We start from the raw sequence: 13699 nt of genomic DNA on the forward strand, positions 1-13699 counted from the left end.
CATGGAAAGTAGAGAAACAGTAAATTTCATATTCCCAACAGTATTTCCCATTCTACAAGTACACTAATCCCATGAGTCAGACACATACAAGAGCCAAGCCCTAGTAAACTGTATTTGGGAGACCTGGTTTCATAAAAGAGAAGATCAAGAGAAAAGAAACCTCCCAACAATTTTAATACGTGATTCATTTTAGGGGACTTTGCAAAAAAAAATACATAGGCATAGAAACCCACTTGGACATGGATAAGAATAGGTATACATTGGAAGGGAAGCTTGTAAGTAAACGGTAAGTTTTTTTTAAAAAGTATTGGCAGAAAAAGAAAAGGAGTACGGTACACCAGATGCAGGATTCCAAATTTGGTAATTTTGTTTTTCAGTGAGAAAACTCAAGCCATATTAATTGGCATGTTTTACTGTGGCTGGTGCAATACAGATTACTCATGTGCCTCTCTGGAGCCCATTTTCTGTATCTATAATTCATTCTAGGGTGTTCTCAGTTGTGATGAAAAATCAACTAATAGTTTGCAATGTAAAGAAACATTTAGTCCCTATATGTATTAAAAATGCGACTTTGAGAACCATGATGTCCGCTTGTTAAATCAGACACGTGAATGGGAACTATGAGTAGACTCTCCCCATTTGGACATGCCATGGGCCCAGAGATCAACCAAGTCATCCACCAAACCCTTGGCTTGACCAGGGTAAAGAAAGCTGGGTCCACCTCTTTCCCCTGAGGGATCCCATTTGGACATGCCATGGGCCCAGAGATCAACCAAGTCATCCACCAAACCCTTGGCTTGATCAGGGTAAAGAAAGCTGGGTCCACCTCTTTCCCCTGAGGGACGAACCCCTTTTTAAAAGAGGGCTCCACTTTTCCAGAAAAATTGGTAATATTTAAAAGTTCTAAAGAAACCAGGACCTTGCTGTGCAAAACAGTAGTAAACTTAGTTTTATGAGTTTCTATCACAAGCATATAAAATGCTTTACTGAAACTACCACCGAACTGGAAAAACTCAGGAAAAATGATCCTGAATTCCATGTGAACACTCATAAATCTACCCCTCCCCTTTCTCTCTCTCCAAAGCACATTCTACATAAAATCCATGTTCGACATCAGCTTTTCTCTCACTTCATAGCAACCCCTAATACCACGTGCAGATCAGCAAGTGCGGAGTGAAACTTCTCCTTTTGTGAAGCTCTTTTCAGGCATACCTAACGCTGCTATGCAAGCAGAGTCCAGGGTACTGGGCAGAATCTCAGAACAAGGCTGACTGCGGAGAAGATATGCTTACTGGTCATTAACCCCAAAGCAAAAAGAAAGTAAAAAGTAACACGGAGAAGAAAACCCCTGTGGGACGTCCTAAGAAGAGGATGTTGCAATTTTGGATTATGTTCGAACACAAAAGCAAACAACAGACTCATCTTCAAGGTGGGTAAGGCTGTCAAGATCTGCTAACACTTCATTTAATATTTTGATTGTATGCAAAATTAGGCAATACCTACCTGAGACAAGCCTAAATGTACAGAAGCTGTTTCGGATATATACATGATTTTGCCATCAGATGCTACCACAAAAACAAATCCATCCAAAGTCTGTAAAAGAGAAAGTGTCAGGGTAAGAGGTGATCGTTCTACATTAGAGTTAAATCTAATAATTGTATTATCACTGGGATGGAGGAATGTATAAAATATTATATATCAATCCCATCTGTTGAATGCAAAAACCGAGCTCAGGGCCATACGAAGGACTGTAGGTAACAACGCTCAAGGTTTCATGCCAGGCTTTCAAATGCTTTTAAAGTACTTTAAAAACAATCCTGCATCCACATCACCAAAATCATGCAAAACATTTCAGAATTCCTATCATGCTCAGTTTTAATGTAGTAGCTTTATTGTTTGGGGTTATTTTAGCACTTAGCACAAATCCGGAGTTCTATGGTACTTGGGGTGAGATCTACCACTATATAGACCATTTTAGTTCATAATTGGCAGTCGTTTATACCACTAGGACATACGCTTTATTTGCCACAATTCTCTAGTTACCCCTAAGTACCATTTGAATAATAAATTCCAAACACTACCACTCCCCAGAAAATAAAACAAAATACCTGGTTATTTTTACCAGACTATGTCTACAGAATTAATTATTTAGAATTTGCAAGAAATCACATAACCTTTGCAAAATTTGAGGAGGAAAAGTATCAACTTTTGAAAAATTAAAACTACCCAAATAAAATTCTGCTTTTGCCTAAGTTGGCTACCCCCCCCCCAATAAAGTAAAATTATAAGGGATAACTAAGACAAATAAAAAAGTAATGATTTTTACATTTATGTTTGTCAAGGATAAAAAGACTTATTTTTGAAAAAGGAAACTATTTTATTTATGCGTTCATATTGTAGATCCAGAACTAAAGAAAAGCAATAAAGTTAGTGAAAGAGCAGTACAAACTACAACGCTGCCCCCATAAAAAATATTCCAAATTAATTTCTGGCCACAAATTCTATTTTTATGGCATGTAATTGAAACCAGATTACCTTTGGTTTTTCCAACCTCCCCCCCTCCCCGCCTTGCTGGTGGGGGGGACTAAAAACAATGTAGTGGAAGTGAAACTTGAAAGATATCTTTATGTTCTGCTGTCTCAAATAAAGTGAGCTGCAAAATTCTTTGCCAACTAAACTGTCATTATCTTTCCCTATGCTAAGCTTGAAAGTAGCATATTGATTATAAGCCTTACTTTCAGGTTTCTAACTCAGCTAAAAAAGATCTTCCCAGCTAAACCTGTGGCATTTCAAAATCATAAACTATACAGCAATTTTACAGTTATAAACGTTTTGACACATTTTGCATGCTTGCTTAACTCCGAAATCATCAAAGACACACATTAAATAAAATAGTATCTCACAACCAGCCATATCTAGAATAATGAGTAAAAAAGAAAAAAACTATAATAATTAAATTCTAAAAGTTGCCAGCAGAGGCAAAATGTGTGCGTGCGTGCGTGCGTGCGTGCAAAAAAACTATAATAATTAAATTCTAAAAGTTGCCAGCAGAGGCAAAATGTGTGCGTGCGTGTGTGTGTGTGTGTGTGTGTGTGTGTGTGTATTCTTAATGGAAAATGTTGGGTATGCCCTCATGGCTTCAAATTACTTAATTCGCTTTCATGTGTAATAACTGCAAAGACGCCCATCCACACACCACTCCGGAATTAATTAAAGAAATGTTCAGTGGAGAAGTCTGGGTGAGTTGACTTTGCCCACCAGGTTTTCACAGAAGTTCCCCGGCACTTAGTTGTCCCTGATATTAGTGTCACTTACAATATGTAGGAGTACGAAACATGCAAAACACCGTGCGCGACGTCGGGAGTGCGCGAGGGTGGGGGGCGAGGGCGCGCGGGCCGCGCTCCCGGGCACAGCGCCATTACCCGGCCGGCGGCCGCCACTCGCTGCATATAGCAAAAGCTCCGGGATTCAGATATTCCTCGGGATCTTCTCGTCCCAGCGCGTGCATTTTGAAAAATAAATCACACTAGGGCACTGGGGGCAAAAGAATTTTGAAAAGATCTGCTTTTTCAAAATGCAGAGCTTGTGGCTGACTCGCTGACCTAAGTCACAGAGTCCCGCAGCCAACATTTTTTTCTTTTAAAGAAAACACAAAATAGAGGGAGGAAATGCAAAGTAGCTCTCCGTAGGCAGTTTTCGATGGCAGAGACAAATGACGGGAGGCGGGGGTAATGAATCGGGTCGTTGATCAGGCTCTGTAAAAGGCATTTGAAAGATTCCCAGACGGGAAGCGTTGCTGTCCCCAGCTAGCGCCAGTCACCGACCTGGAAGTGGCCGGTCGTGCGCAGGGCTACCCGGCCGAACTGCAACACCCAGGCACAGCCCCGGGCCCCAGACGTTATGGGGGAAAGCTGAGGTCCGGAGCGGTGTAGCAACTGCAGGCTGAATGGCCCCGGGCTGGTGGCGATAAGGGCCTGACCCCAAATCAAGCAAGGGCTCTGACAACCAGGTGACCCTGGAGGCCACACCATGTTCTGGTTTGGGGCGCTGGATCCTGAGCTGAACCACTTGGGTTAACCCAGCTCCACCTCTTGCTGTGTGACCTCAGACGTGTTACTGAACCTTTCTGTGCCTCAACTTCCTCCTCTGAAAAACTGGAGTTAAAAATAGAACCCTCCCTAGGTGGGCAGTGAAGCAAGATAATACAGTAAGGTCTGGACCAGAATGTGGCCTGTAATAAACTCTCAGTACGTGCCAACTGTTAAGATTCTATTACAGACGCTGACTTTCCATCATTGCAACCCCTACAAACGCACACAATTGCCAAACGCTTTACAGCTGCTGCACTCTGGCTCGAAACATCCAGATCTTTCCTTCCCTGGCTGCAGCGCCTGGCCGAGCATCTGGCACAGAGCAAGAGCTCAGTCAAAGTGTCTGAGGGAAGGTTGGAAAGGACTTCACTACATGCAGGGGCACCGTTTGGACTAGGTCTCGAGTGAGCTAGAGGGTCCTGCGGTACGGGGGCGATGTGTGTGGGGTGGGGGTGAATTCGCCTGCCTTACGCGACCTCTGCAGCCTGGGGGTGGCCTATGGATCTACCCGGCGCTTCTTGGAGAGGGGACACCTCCAGGGTGGGGTGGAAGGGTCGGAAGGGAGCCCCCGCCCCGTCGCCGGCCGGTGCCGCCAACCACGGCGGCTCTCCTTTCCCGCCACGGCAGCTTTACCTGCAGCAAGTGCGATCCCAGCTCCTTGGCGACGCTGTCCAGGGGCCCGGCGCGGCTCGGCTGTCCCCACGCGTCTCCTAAACCTGGACGGGGGTATATAAAGTAAACCAGTAAACGGCAGCACCTGGAGGCCTGGGCGCCATTCAGGGCTCCGGGGACCTCGGCACCCTGAGCCCCACCCCAGCCCGGAGCACCCCTCGCCGCCTCCCCGGCCCAGCAGGCAGCCGTCTGTGTCCTCGCCGCCGCCCCTTTGCCCTCGGTTGAAAAGAAAAAGTCCGGAGGGGAAATCCCGCAGAAGCCTCCAGCTCCAGGCGCCCCTGCGCGAACTGGCCTGCCAGGCACATCGCTCCCGCGGGTCGCCCACGTGCTCGTGGCTCTGAAATTGCCATTTTATTTGAAATGCCACAAAGTAATCTAATCTGCTTTGAAATTGGCCATCCTCGTAGCCAAACGGGAATATCGATTTGACCCGCAAATATTCCCCCAAGGACCCTCCTTCCCTCCCTCCCTCCGCGTCGCCGGCACTCTGTATTTTCCCAACGACGAGAGGTCCAGATGGAGAGCCCCGCCGCCCAGGAGGCAGTTTTCCTGCATAAAAAGGCCTCCCCCTCCTTATCCCCCAGACTCCCAGCCCTCACAGGCTTCCTGGGAGCGCTCTCCCCAGTCCAACCCCGAGCTCCGGCCGGGAAGGGTTTACCGCGGGGCTTCCCGAGGGCAAACCCCAAATCTGCGAGGGGGGAGGGGTGGGCCACACGCCCCGTGAGCCGCGAATACACTCGAGGTAACAGGGAGATGTCTGTCGTCACACAGTCGAGCTCTTCCATCCCCTCCGTTTCTTCACTGAGTCCCCCACCTCCCCGAAGGCCACCAGTAATGCAGAAAGCCCACCGGGGAAAGAGAGCCCTGCCGGTCAGAATCGCCCTCTCTGCGCCCACCCCCAGCTGCGACCGCTGTGGGGTGAGCTGTGGACCACGCTGGCGCGTCCCCCAGGGAACTGCAGGCCAGGCCCAGCCCCGCTCGCCTGTGCGCCGGGAGCGCAGGACCACAGGTCAGCAGCCTGCAGGCGGGCGAGACGCGCAGGGGCCGTCCCCGGGGCCGCCAAGCCCTTTCAAACAGGCAGCCGCCACTAAGTTCCTGGAGAGTCGCGGTGCAGGCACCCTAGGTCTCCCCGCTGTCCCTGTGGGCCCCGGAGCATTGCGGTTTCTGGAGGCCTCAATCTCAGGAGGCGGAAAACGCACCGCGCCGCCTAGGGCTGAGGCTTTGCAGACCCCTACGTAAACTGTTTGGCAACTAAGAAAGAGATGATTTTAAATTTCTCCTCCTGGGATCTACTAACTAGGGGCTTATCCTGGTCGCCCCGTAAGGAAGTAGCTAATTTCCACGTGTCCCGATCCCCCAAATACAGGTTATTCGTGGCCTCCCAGCCTCCACCACATGAGTGAAGGTGTCTCTTTAACCGGAGGAAATCACTGCCACCCCGGTGGCATCACCACGGTGTTCAGCATCGTAGCACTTGCTCTGAGGCGCAGGTCCTTCCTCTCCGACACCCAGGCGGGCAGCCTGGTGGCATCAGCTGGTTCATTTGACCAACAATGAAAAGAACCCAAATTTAAAAGCCCCCGGGCTTGGGTGAATAAAGAATTCAAGGACGCAGGAATTCTGATGTCCGAAAATAGACAAATGCACCCTGGTAACTGTGTTTCTCTTCCCTGCCCCTGGGTCGTTCTCCGGGTCTTGGCGGTGCGCTGGAGAGTGAAGCCGCACTGGTCCCGCACGGTGCAGGAGGTGAGCACCGAAGGATTTAGAGAAACCTGAGACTTTGGGAGTGACCCCGAGACCAGACCCCCCTGCCGACTGTCCCAAAGGCCTGTCGAAGGCTCTGGCTCTACATGAAAAAGTGTGTTGGGCACCCAAGACCATATCCGGATACTTCAAGAGAGTTTGTTCTCTTATGTAGTAACAAATTTTCCTCTCATTTCCCGAGTCCTCCACTTTGCTGGCGGAGATTTGGTGCGAACGCCCCTTTCGGACCTGGCGGGAGGTGGCTGGTTGGTTCTCCCCAGCACCCCCGCCACAGCCACCTCACCCCGGGCGGAGACGCTGCCAACTTTTCCATTAGAAACCGCTGTGGGCGAGGTCTTTTCACTCAGCCCGTAAAAATTTACTTTGGGCTGAACGCAGAGATTAAATAAGGTAAGGGTTGTAACAAAAAAGTCATTCTGGTTCTGTAAAGTGGTATACACTTCTAAAAGAGTGAGGGGCTAAGCATGTGGCCCTTATCTGGACCTAACAAAGGGCTTTGTTTATTTGAAAAATGGGGGTGGGGGTGGGGTTAAAAAAAAAAAAGACTGGGCTAAGCTCCTCCAGGGTTAGCAATCATTAGTGGTTTGTTTCGCCTGGGAGCCCTGGGCACTGACTGCTGAGGCAGCAGCTGGGGGTCCCAAGCCCACCCTGTGGTTTCCCCTTTAGAGCTGGGCTTCCCCCAGCCTATGTGCCCTGCAAAACCAGCTGGGGACCCCATATTACTGGAAGTCAGGGACGACAGCCAGGTAGCATCAGGGGAAAGGGAGCCAAGCCCACATGCCCTGCTTTTGCTAGTCAGCCTTGAAGTTCCCACTTTCCCTTTCCCAGGGTTTGTGGGTGCGTGCATATCTGTACTCCCTCTGTTTGCCGCGGGGTTTAAACCCGGACCTGACGCTCTTGCCACAGAAGCTGCTTATATATGGTCCTTCCTATCCGGGACTAGATTACTCTGTCAACAAACAGATTTTAAGCAACTGCTGTAGGGGGGACCCAGCTGGCCCTGGGGGTACCTCCAGATACAGATCACAGACCATAAACATGGAACCACACAAATAAGACAATTTGGGAGCAAATGGGAGATGCTTCCCTCACTGTAAAGGGGCCGCTCTCTCAGACAAGGGGACACACGAGCTGAGACCTAAAGGAGGCAGCTGGCTTTGCTCCTTCCTCTGGACAGGGGAGCAAAACTCGCTGTTGCCCTGGCCAACCATGGGTCCAACCTGGAGCCAGGGCCTGGACTTTGGTGAGAACGAGGTTAGGAGGTCATTTTCTCATTTCTGAGGGGCAACCTCGGGTATCTGAAAATAGCGACAAAAGACTCTCACAGAGATCTCGTGAAAATCAAGTGGGGTTAATAACAGGCGCCTGTCCCTGCTCCCACCCCTCCATGGAAAATTGGATCTGGATGTATGACAAATCCAGGGCAGACTGTCCAGGAGCCCCCACCAGGACAGCAGGGATCTCACCTCCTCTACCTCCCCCTCTTCAGTTTAAGATTCCAGCTTATCCAGTCCACATGGTCTGATTTCCAGCAAGTGCCCTGACCTCTAACCTTTACTTCTCACCTCTAAAATGGGATTGTTGTGGGATTGATTCAGTGAGCCCGCCCCAGCACCAGGCTTGGGTGTTTGCCTCCGCTGCCATCACCTCGGTTCAACCTTCTCTTGCTCTCCACTCCTTCCCCAACTCCAGCCTCCACTCCCCTAATTATCACCCTTTTTTCAGGCTGGATGGAGGAGGGAGCGTGTCTCTGGAGAGCGCAATCTCTTCTGCCAGGTGGGCCATCGGAGGACACAAGATCGCACTTTCAGACTGCAAACCACTCCAAAGTCAAGAAGGGGAAGGGGGTAGGGGAGAAAGGAACTGCGGCTTACTCCTTCCTCTCCTCCATCCAAGCACACATTGGGGACTCCCGCGCTTGCTGCTGAGGCAGCGTCTAAAGACCGTGTCATTCCAGAGAAATCCAGCGTACTACCTGCCTGCAGGGGTGACGGGATGGGGGGGGATCACTTCGGGGACTAACAGGAGCGGTGAGCCTGTGCAAGGGGGAATGGGTGGAGTTCGGGCCAGGTCCCCGCCTTGATACCCTAAGAGAGCCGTAGGTTCTACCTCTAATAAGCCTCCTCTCTTGACACCAGGATCTCAGCAAATTGTTACTGGAGCCTCCTCCGTGCACTTTCTCTGGACCTGGAATCCTTCTGTTTTCTCCCAGGTCGCTGAAAAGTCCGTCTCTTGCACCCTTTTCCAGACAAAGGGGACGGACCGGGGATGGGGTGTGAAGGGGCTGGTAGGTAGGGACACCCCAAGGAAGCCTCCTGTGGCCCAGTGGGGGGGGTCTTCCATCCTGGCCGGGGTGCTGCCAGCAAGGGTCGCACAGGCTCTGACAACATACGGAAAGCCCCCCATGACCAACGCCGAATGCCTAGACCTTGGGAGTGTGGGATCCAGCCCAGCGGCCAACCGCACGAAGGAGCGTGCCTCACCCAGAACAGCCCAACCCGCCCGGGTGAGGCTCCCCCACTGCGCCCTGGAGTTCCCCGGGTCCGGGTCCTGGGCTCTGGACCCTGGGGGCCTGGATCTGCAGCATGCGAGCTCCCAGGTTTCTCTCCTGGAAGGCCAAGGCCTTGCGCCCCGAGAGACCTGCTCGACGACTGTGAGCTCTCCTTCTGCCACAGCCTGGCAGGCTTCTGAGTAGAGATGAGGAGGGGCTGGCTGGTTGCTGAGCTGATTAGAGCACCGCCTTGTAACACCAGGACCTAAGGGGCCAGATCCCTATACGGGCCAGCCCCCCCCAAAAAAAAAAAAAAAAAAAAAAAAAAGTGGAGAGAGTTGTAAAAATCTACATTATTCTTTTAAAAGTCTATTTTTAAAAATCAACACTGTGTTGGGCTGCGGTAAAGAAAGGCCTCGGATCTACGACCTCATGTGGCATGTGGATACAGAGCGAGTTTCTCTTGACCAAACCCTCCAAATCAAATCGTTTTGATTCAGGGAACCAGTTAGCTCCCTGCCGGCGCTCAGGTTGAGGGATGGGGGCTGCCCGCCACTGAATTTAAACCCAAAGGAAACCAGCCACTGGAATAACTCAGGCCTTGAACCCCACTTCTGTGTACATGTGAAGGATGTTTTCTCATGCAGCTGTACTTCCTCTCTTTCATCAACACCGGTCTTGGGTCTTCAGGTCTGGGAAATGGGGAGAAAGGAGAGTCAGCCTTGATCTCGATTTCCAACTCTATTTCTAAGCTGGGACTTTGGTCCAGTTCCTTGTGCCAGCCTTCAGTGTGCAAGGTTCCGGAAGAGACACCATCCCTTGCCCTGCTGCCCAGAGCTTGAATCTGGGCTCCTTGGGAAGGGCAGAACCCTTGACGTTGGTGGTGGCGCTGCTGCAGCTCTGAGTCCAACATCTTGAGGCCGAGGGTGGGCCCAGTGGGCCCGCCCACCAGTGGAAATTTCTCTGCGTCCTGCCGCCTGTTGTCACAGTGCAACTATGGGCAGGGACCAACCAGAGTTCACCTGCCTGGGTGCTTCTGCAGTTTTACTAAGTGCCTCTCTCCTGAGCGGAGGGCCATAGGACTGCAAGGAGGGCGGGCAGACTGTGGGGCCCCAGCCCTGTGTTTACCCACCTTCCCAATCACCCGCTAAAACGCACTGAGTTTTCCATTTCAAGCCCTCCTTCCAAAGCCAGCCTTGCTCTCCTGCCCCCCTCCTGGCCCCATCTACCTCGCACTTAGTTTGCTGTTGAAGTAGAGAAAAGGTGGCCACCCAGAAAGCAGTGGGTCTCAGACTCCAGGCAGTGAGCCTCTGCCCTGGCAATGAAGCTGCCTGTGGCCCAGGGAGCTCACGGGAAGAAGTGACTGGAATACGAACATGTTAGATTTCCACCTGCACTGCACGGTTCCACTTGTTCATCCTCACACATGATCACAGCAGCCCTGTATGGGTGCTGGAGTTTCTAATGAGCCCATTTTACAGACAGGGTGACTGAGGCATAGCCAGACAGCCTGACAGTAGAGCCTCCAACCTAGCTGAAAAAATGGAAAGCTCTTCCTAAGCCCGTGGACAGGCTACTGGTTGGGGTGTCTATCTTGGCTCTGGTTGCCTCTCTCTGCTCTGGTGCAGGGACCCCTCTGAGCTCTTTCTGTCTTTCCACCTGAGGAGATATGGGGCAAATGTTGCTGAGACAGGTGGCCTCTCCCTAGTAGTGGGAGAACAGGCTGCACACCAGCCCACCACGGCAGTGACTGGCCTACTCTTGCCCTTGCCATGGGATCTTGGGAAAAACCTGTCTCTTCTCTGGCCTCAATTTACCCAGGTATGCAGAGTTAGTCTGGTGATTCCTGTGATTCCTCAGGCTATGCTATTTATTTTCTGAGTCCCAAAGTCCTAAATTGGTCTCTAGATTCTTCTTTATTCAGGGATTCCACTTGCTCCAGGGCAAGACTGCACCTGGCTAGGTAGCTTTCCATTTGCAGCTGAGAGCTGGCAGCCATTTGGGAGCTCCTGCCACTGCCCAGGATGGCCCTGGCCCTAAATCCTCCCTAAGGCCACGGCCGTGACCCAGCGGCTTGACCAGGCCCCATCCGAACCTGTAGCCGCATCCTCCAGCACAGACTTTGGGTTCCCTGAAAACAGGTTAAATCAATTAAGATGCCACTTTCATGCTACCTGAAGAGTGAGCAAGTTATTTTGTACAATGGAGGTCTCTCTAAACTCATCGTCTCTCTCTGCCCTATGCTCCAGCTTCACAACTCCTCAGACCCAGCCTGACTTGAGGGGAATGGTGTTGCCACCCAGAGCTCCAAGCCTGGGGCCCCTGAACCGCCTGACAAGAGTCTCCAGGCTGCATGTCTGCCCCTCCAGGTCTGTGCCCCTACTCCAGCACTACAGGGAGGGGGAAGGGAGGAATTAGGCCACTGCCTTCTTCCCTTCTCCAGACCAGATCTCCCAGATTCACGATCTTTTCCAGAACTCCCAACCCCTTCTGGAGTGCCAACCTCCAGGATCACTCCCCAGGAGATGCACAGATGGCCCCTCAACTAGGCTGTTCCCGAACATAGCACAGGTGCCAGTTGCTCAGGGCCTGACCCCCATCACACTCACCCCTGTAATGGACTCAGGGCTCAGCCATTCGGGGCTCAAATGGCTGGAGACTGGCTTTCCAGAGCGAGACCGCACAGACCCAATTTAAATATTGACCCCTGCGATTTTTAACAGGCTCTCGTGGAAATCCCACAAATGACGAATGGTTTAAAATGAGCACTCTTCCCAGACCTCCACTTCTAACTAATTTTTGGTTTACTCGAAATCACTGGCAACAAGTCATTTAATCTTCTGATCCTTTCTTCATACATACTACATTTCCAGTGGGCTAGGGGGGAGAAGAAGAGGAGGCTGGTGCCCTGTCCGGATTCCACGTCTGCTTTGTAGCATGCGTTTAAAAAATGGCTTATCCCAGCAAACCGGTTACCACCTCTCCTCTCCAAGTGGAAAGGAATCATCCCTACTTCTCCGGCCAAGGGGTCACTCTTGGGTGTATAGGTGGTGACCACTGCAACCAATATCTCCCATTGCGAGAGTTTCTGTCTGTTCAAGTAGAAAACAGAAAGGAACGTGCGCTAGGCTCCAGGCGGGCAGGTCAATGACTCCTGGGCCCGGGAGGAGAGCGCCCCTAGGCCGCGCGGCTCCAGAGAAGCCAAGCTACCGCTTCCGGCGGCTCCCTTCTGCTCCCGGGTCCTCCGGCGCTTGGCTCCCTGGTCCATGCACCGTGGGGTTGCACCGCGCTCCACCAGGAAGGTGGTGGGAAGAACAGCTCCAGACCCGGACACGATCACAGATAGGCTTGGAGGCAGCAAACACAAAAGGTAAAGCTTGCCGATTGCGAGTGGAGCGCTCTGCTGGGACGGGGTTAAAGGAAATTGCCCTGCAGTTGAAGTTGGCTCCCTAGCCCGGCGCCAGCTCTCAGGATTCCAGAGGCCGGTGAAGCCCTCCCGGCTCCTGGGCCCGGAGGTCCTGGGTCACCCATCAGGCCCCTGAACATTGCACCTCCCAGCAAAGTGTCAGAATCCCTCCAGCTAGGCTGCAACTACCCTGACCGGGGACAGAGACACTGGAAGGAGCTTGGCCTACAACCCGAGGACACCAAAAACCAATGCTGTGGTGACCAGGCCTCCCTGAGACCTGGTCCTGGAAGGTGCCTGGTCGGGTGGCCACGGTCACAGGCACTGGCCGCCGTCTGCCTGCCAGAAAGCTCACCTAGCGTGCCCCCATTTCCTGTAATCCCGATTCTGCTGGACCTCGGTCTCAGTGATCCTTGCTCACTGTGGCACCTTTTCAATCCTAAAAAGAACGGCTAAGCTCAGGCCCTCCTTCCATTTTCCAACGAATCGCCGCCCTGTCTTTCCCGCCGGGTCTCAGATCACCAACTGCCATCTCTCCTACTCTGATCTGTGGAGCCCCAGCCCCAAGAAAGGCAGGTGGAGAAGAGGCGGCAGCAGCCCCGAGTCTGAAGCCCTGGCTCCCCACAAGTGCTCGGCCAGGCCGCTTCGGCCTGAAGTGCCTGGGCCTCACCATGCACCCAGCTCGCTTTTAGCGTGTGGAGCAGCAATGATCCTTCACTCCCTCCAGGAAAAGAGGAAAGAGAAGGAGGAATGCAAAAAGGAAAAACAAAAGGAGAGTTGATGAAAGAAAAGAAGGAAAAAAGGGAGGGAGGGAGGGAAAAAAGGAAAGGACGGAGGGGTGGAAGGAAAGAGAAAGGAAAAGAAAGGGAAAAGAAAGAAAGAAAAACCTCAGAATAGACTAGCAAAGAAAGAAAAAGGGAAAAGAAAGAAAACAATACCAGAACGGACTAGCATTCGGATGCCGGTTTGGGGATCCCTCGCCTCTGGAACAATTCTTGGTTAGCCGCGGCCCAGCTTGGGGCCAGGAGATGGTTCGTTCGCCTGGGTGGCCCTGGCCTCTCTCATCGAGTCGGGGAAGAGGTGAAGCCCCCCGGCGCGGCCTCCCCAAGACGCCCTCCGGGCTGGCTCCGGCTTCCCGCCTGGGCCGAGGCCGCCCGGCTCCCCAGCGTGCCCGGCCGCCCGCCTGCGGCCTCACCTTCGGGAAAGACGGCGCGCATCTTCAGATAGCTGGTGGTGAGTCGGATGATGGACGCTTTATCCAGCTGCGAGGTGATG

General features: G+C 52.0%; 1 protein-coding gene across 1 annotated transcript in view; it reads right to left on the bottom strand.

The window, feature by feature from the left end:
• SIM2 (single-minded family bHLH transcription factor 2) overlaps positions 1 to 13699 on the bottom strand; it is a 55995-nt gene that overhangs the window by 35526 nt on the left and 6770 nt on the right. Inside the window, 3 exon segments of the mRNA XM_008586085.1 lie at positions 1504 to 1593; positions 4725 to 4807; positions 13620 to 13699. Coding sequence (XP_008584307.1) covers positions 1504 to 1593; positions 4725 to 4807; positions 13620 to 13699 — 253 coding nt within the window.

The sequence above is a fragment of the Galeopterus variegatus genome, unplaced genomic scaffold (genome assembly GCF_000696425.1).
Source record: "Galeopterus variegatus unplaced genomic scaffold, G_variegatus-3.0.2 Scaffold3824, whole genome shotgun sequence".
In the NCBI taxonomy this organism is placed as follows: Eukaryota; Metazoa; Chordata; class Mammalia; order Dermoptera; family Cynocephalidae; genus Galeopterus; species Galeopterus variegatus.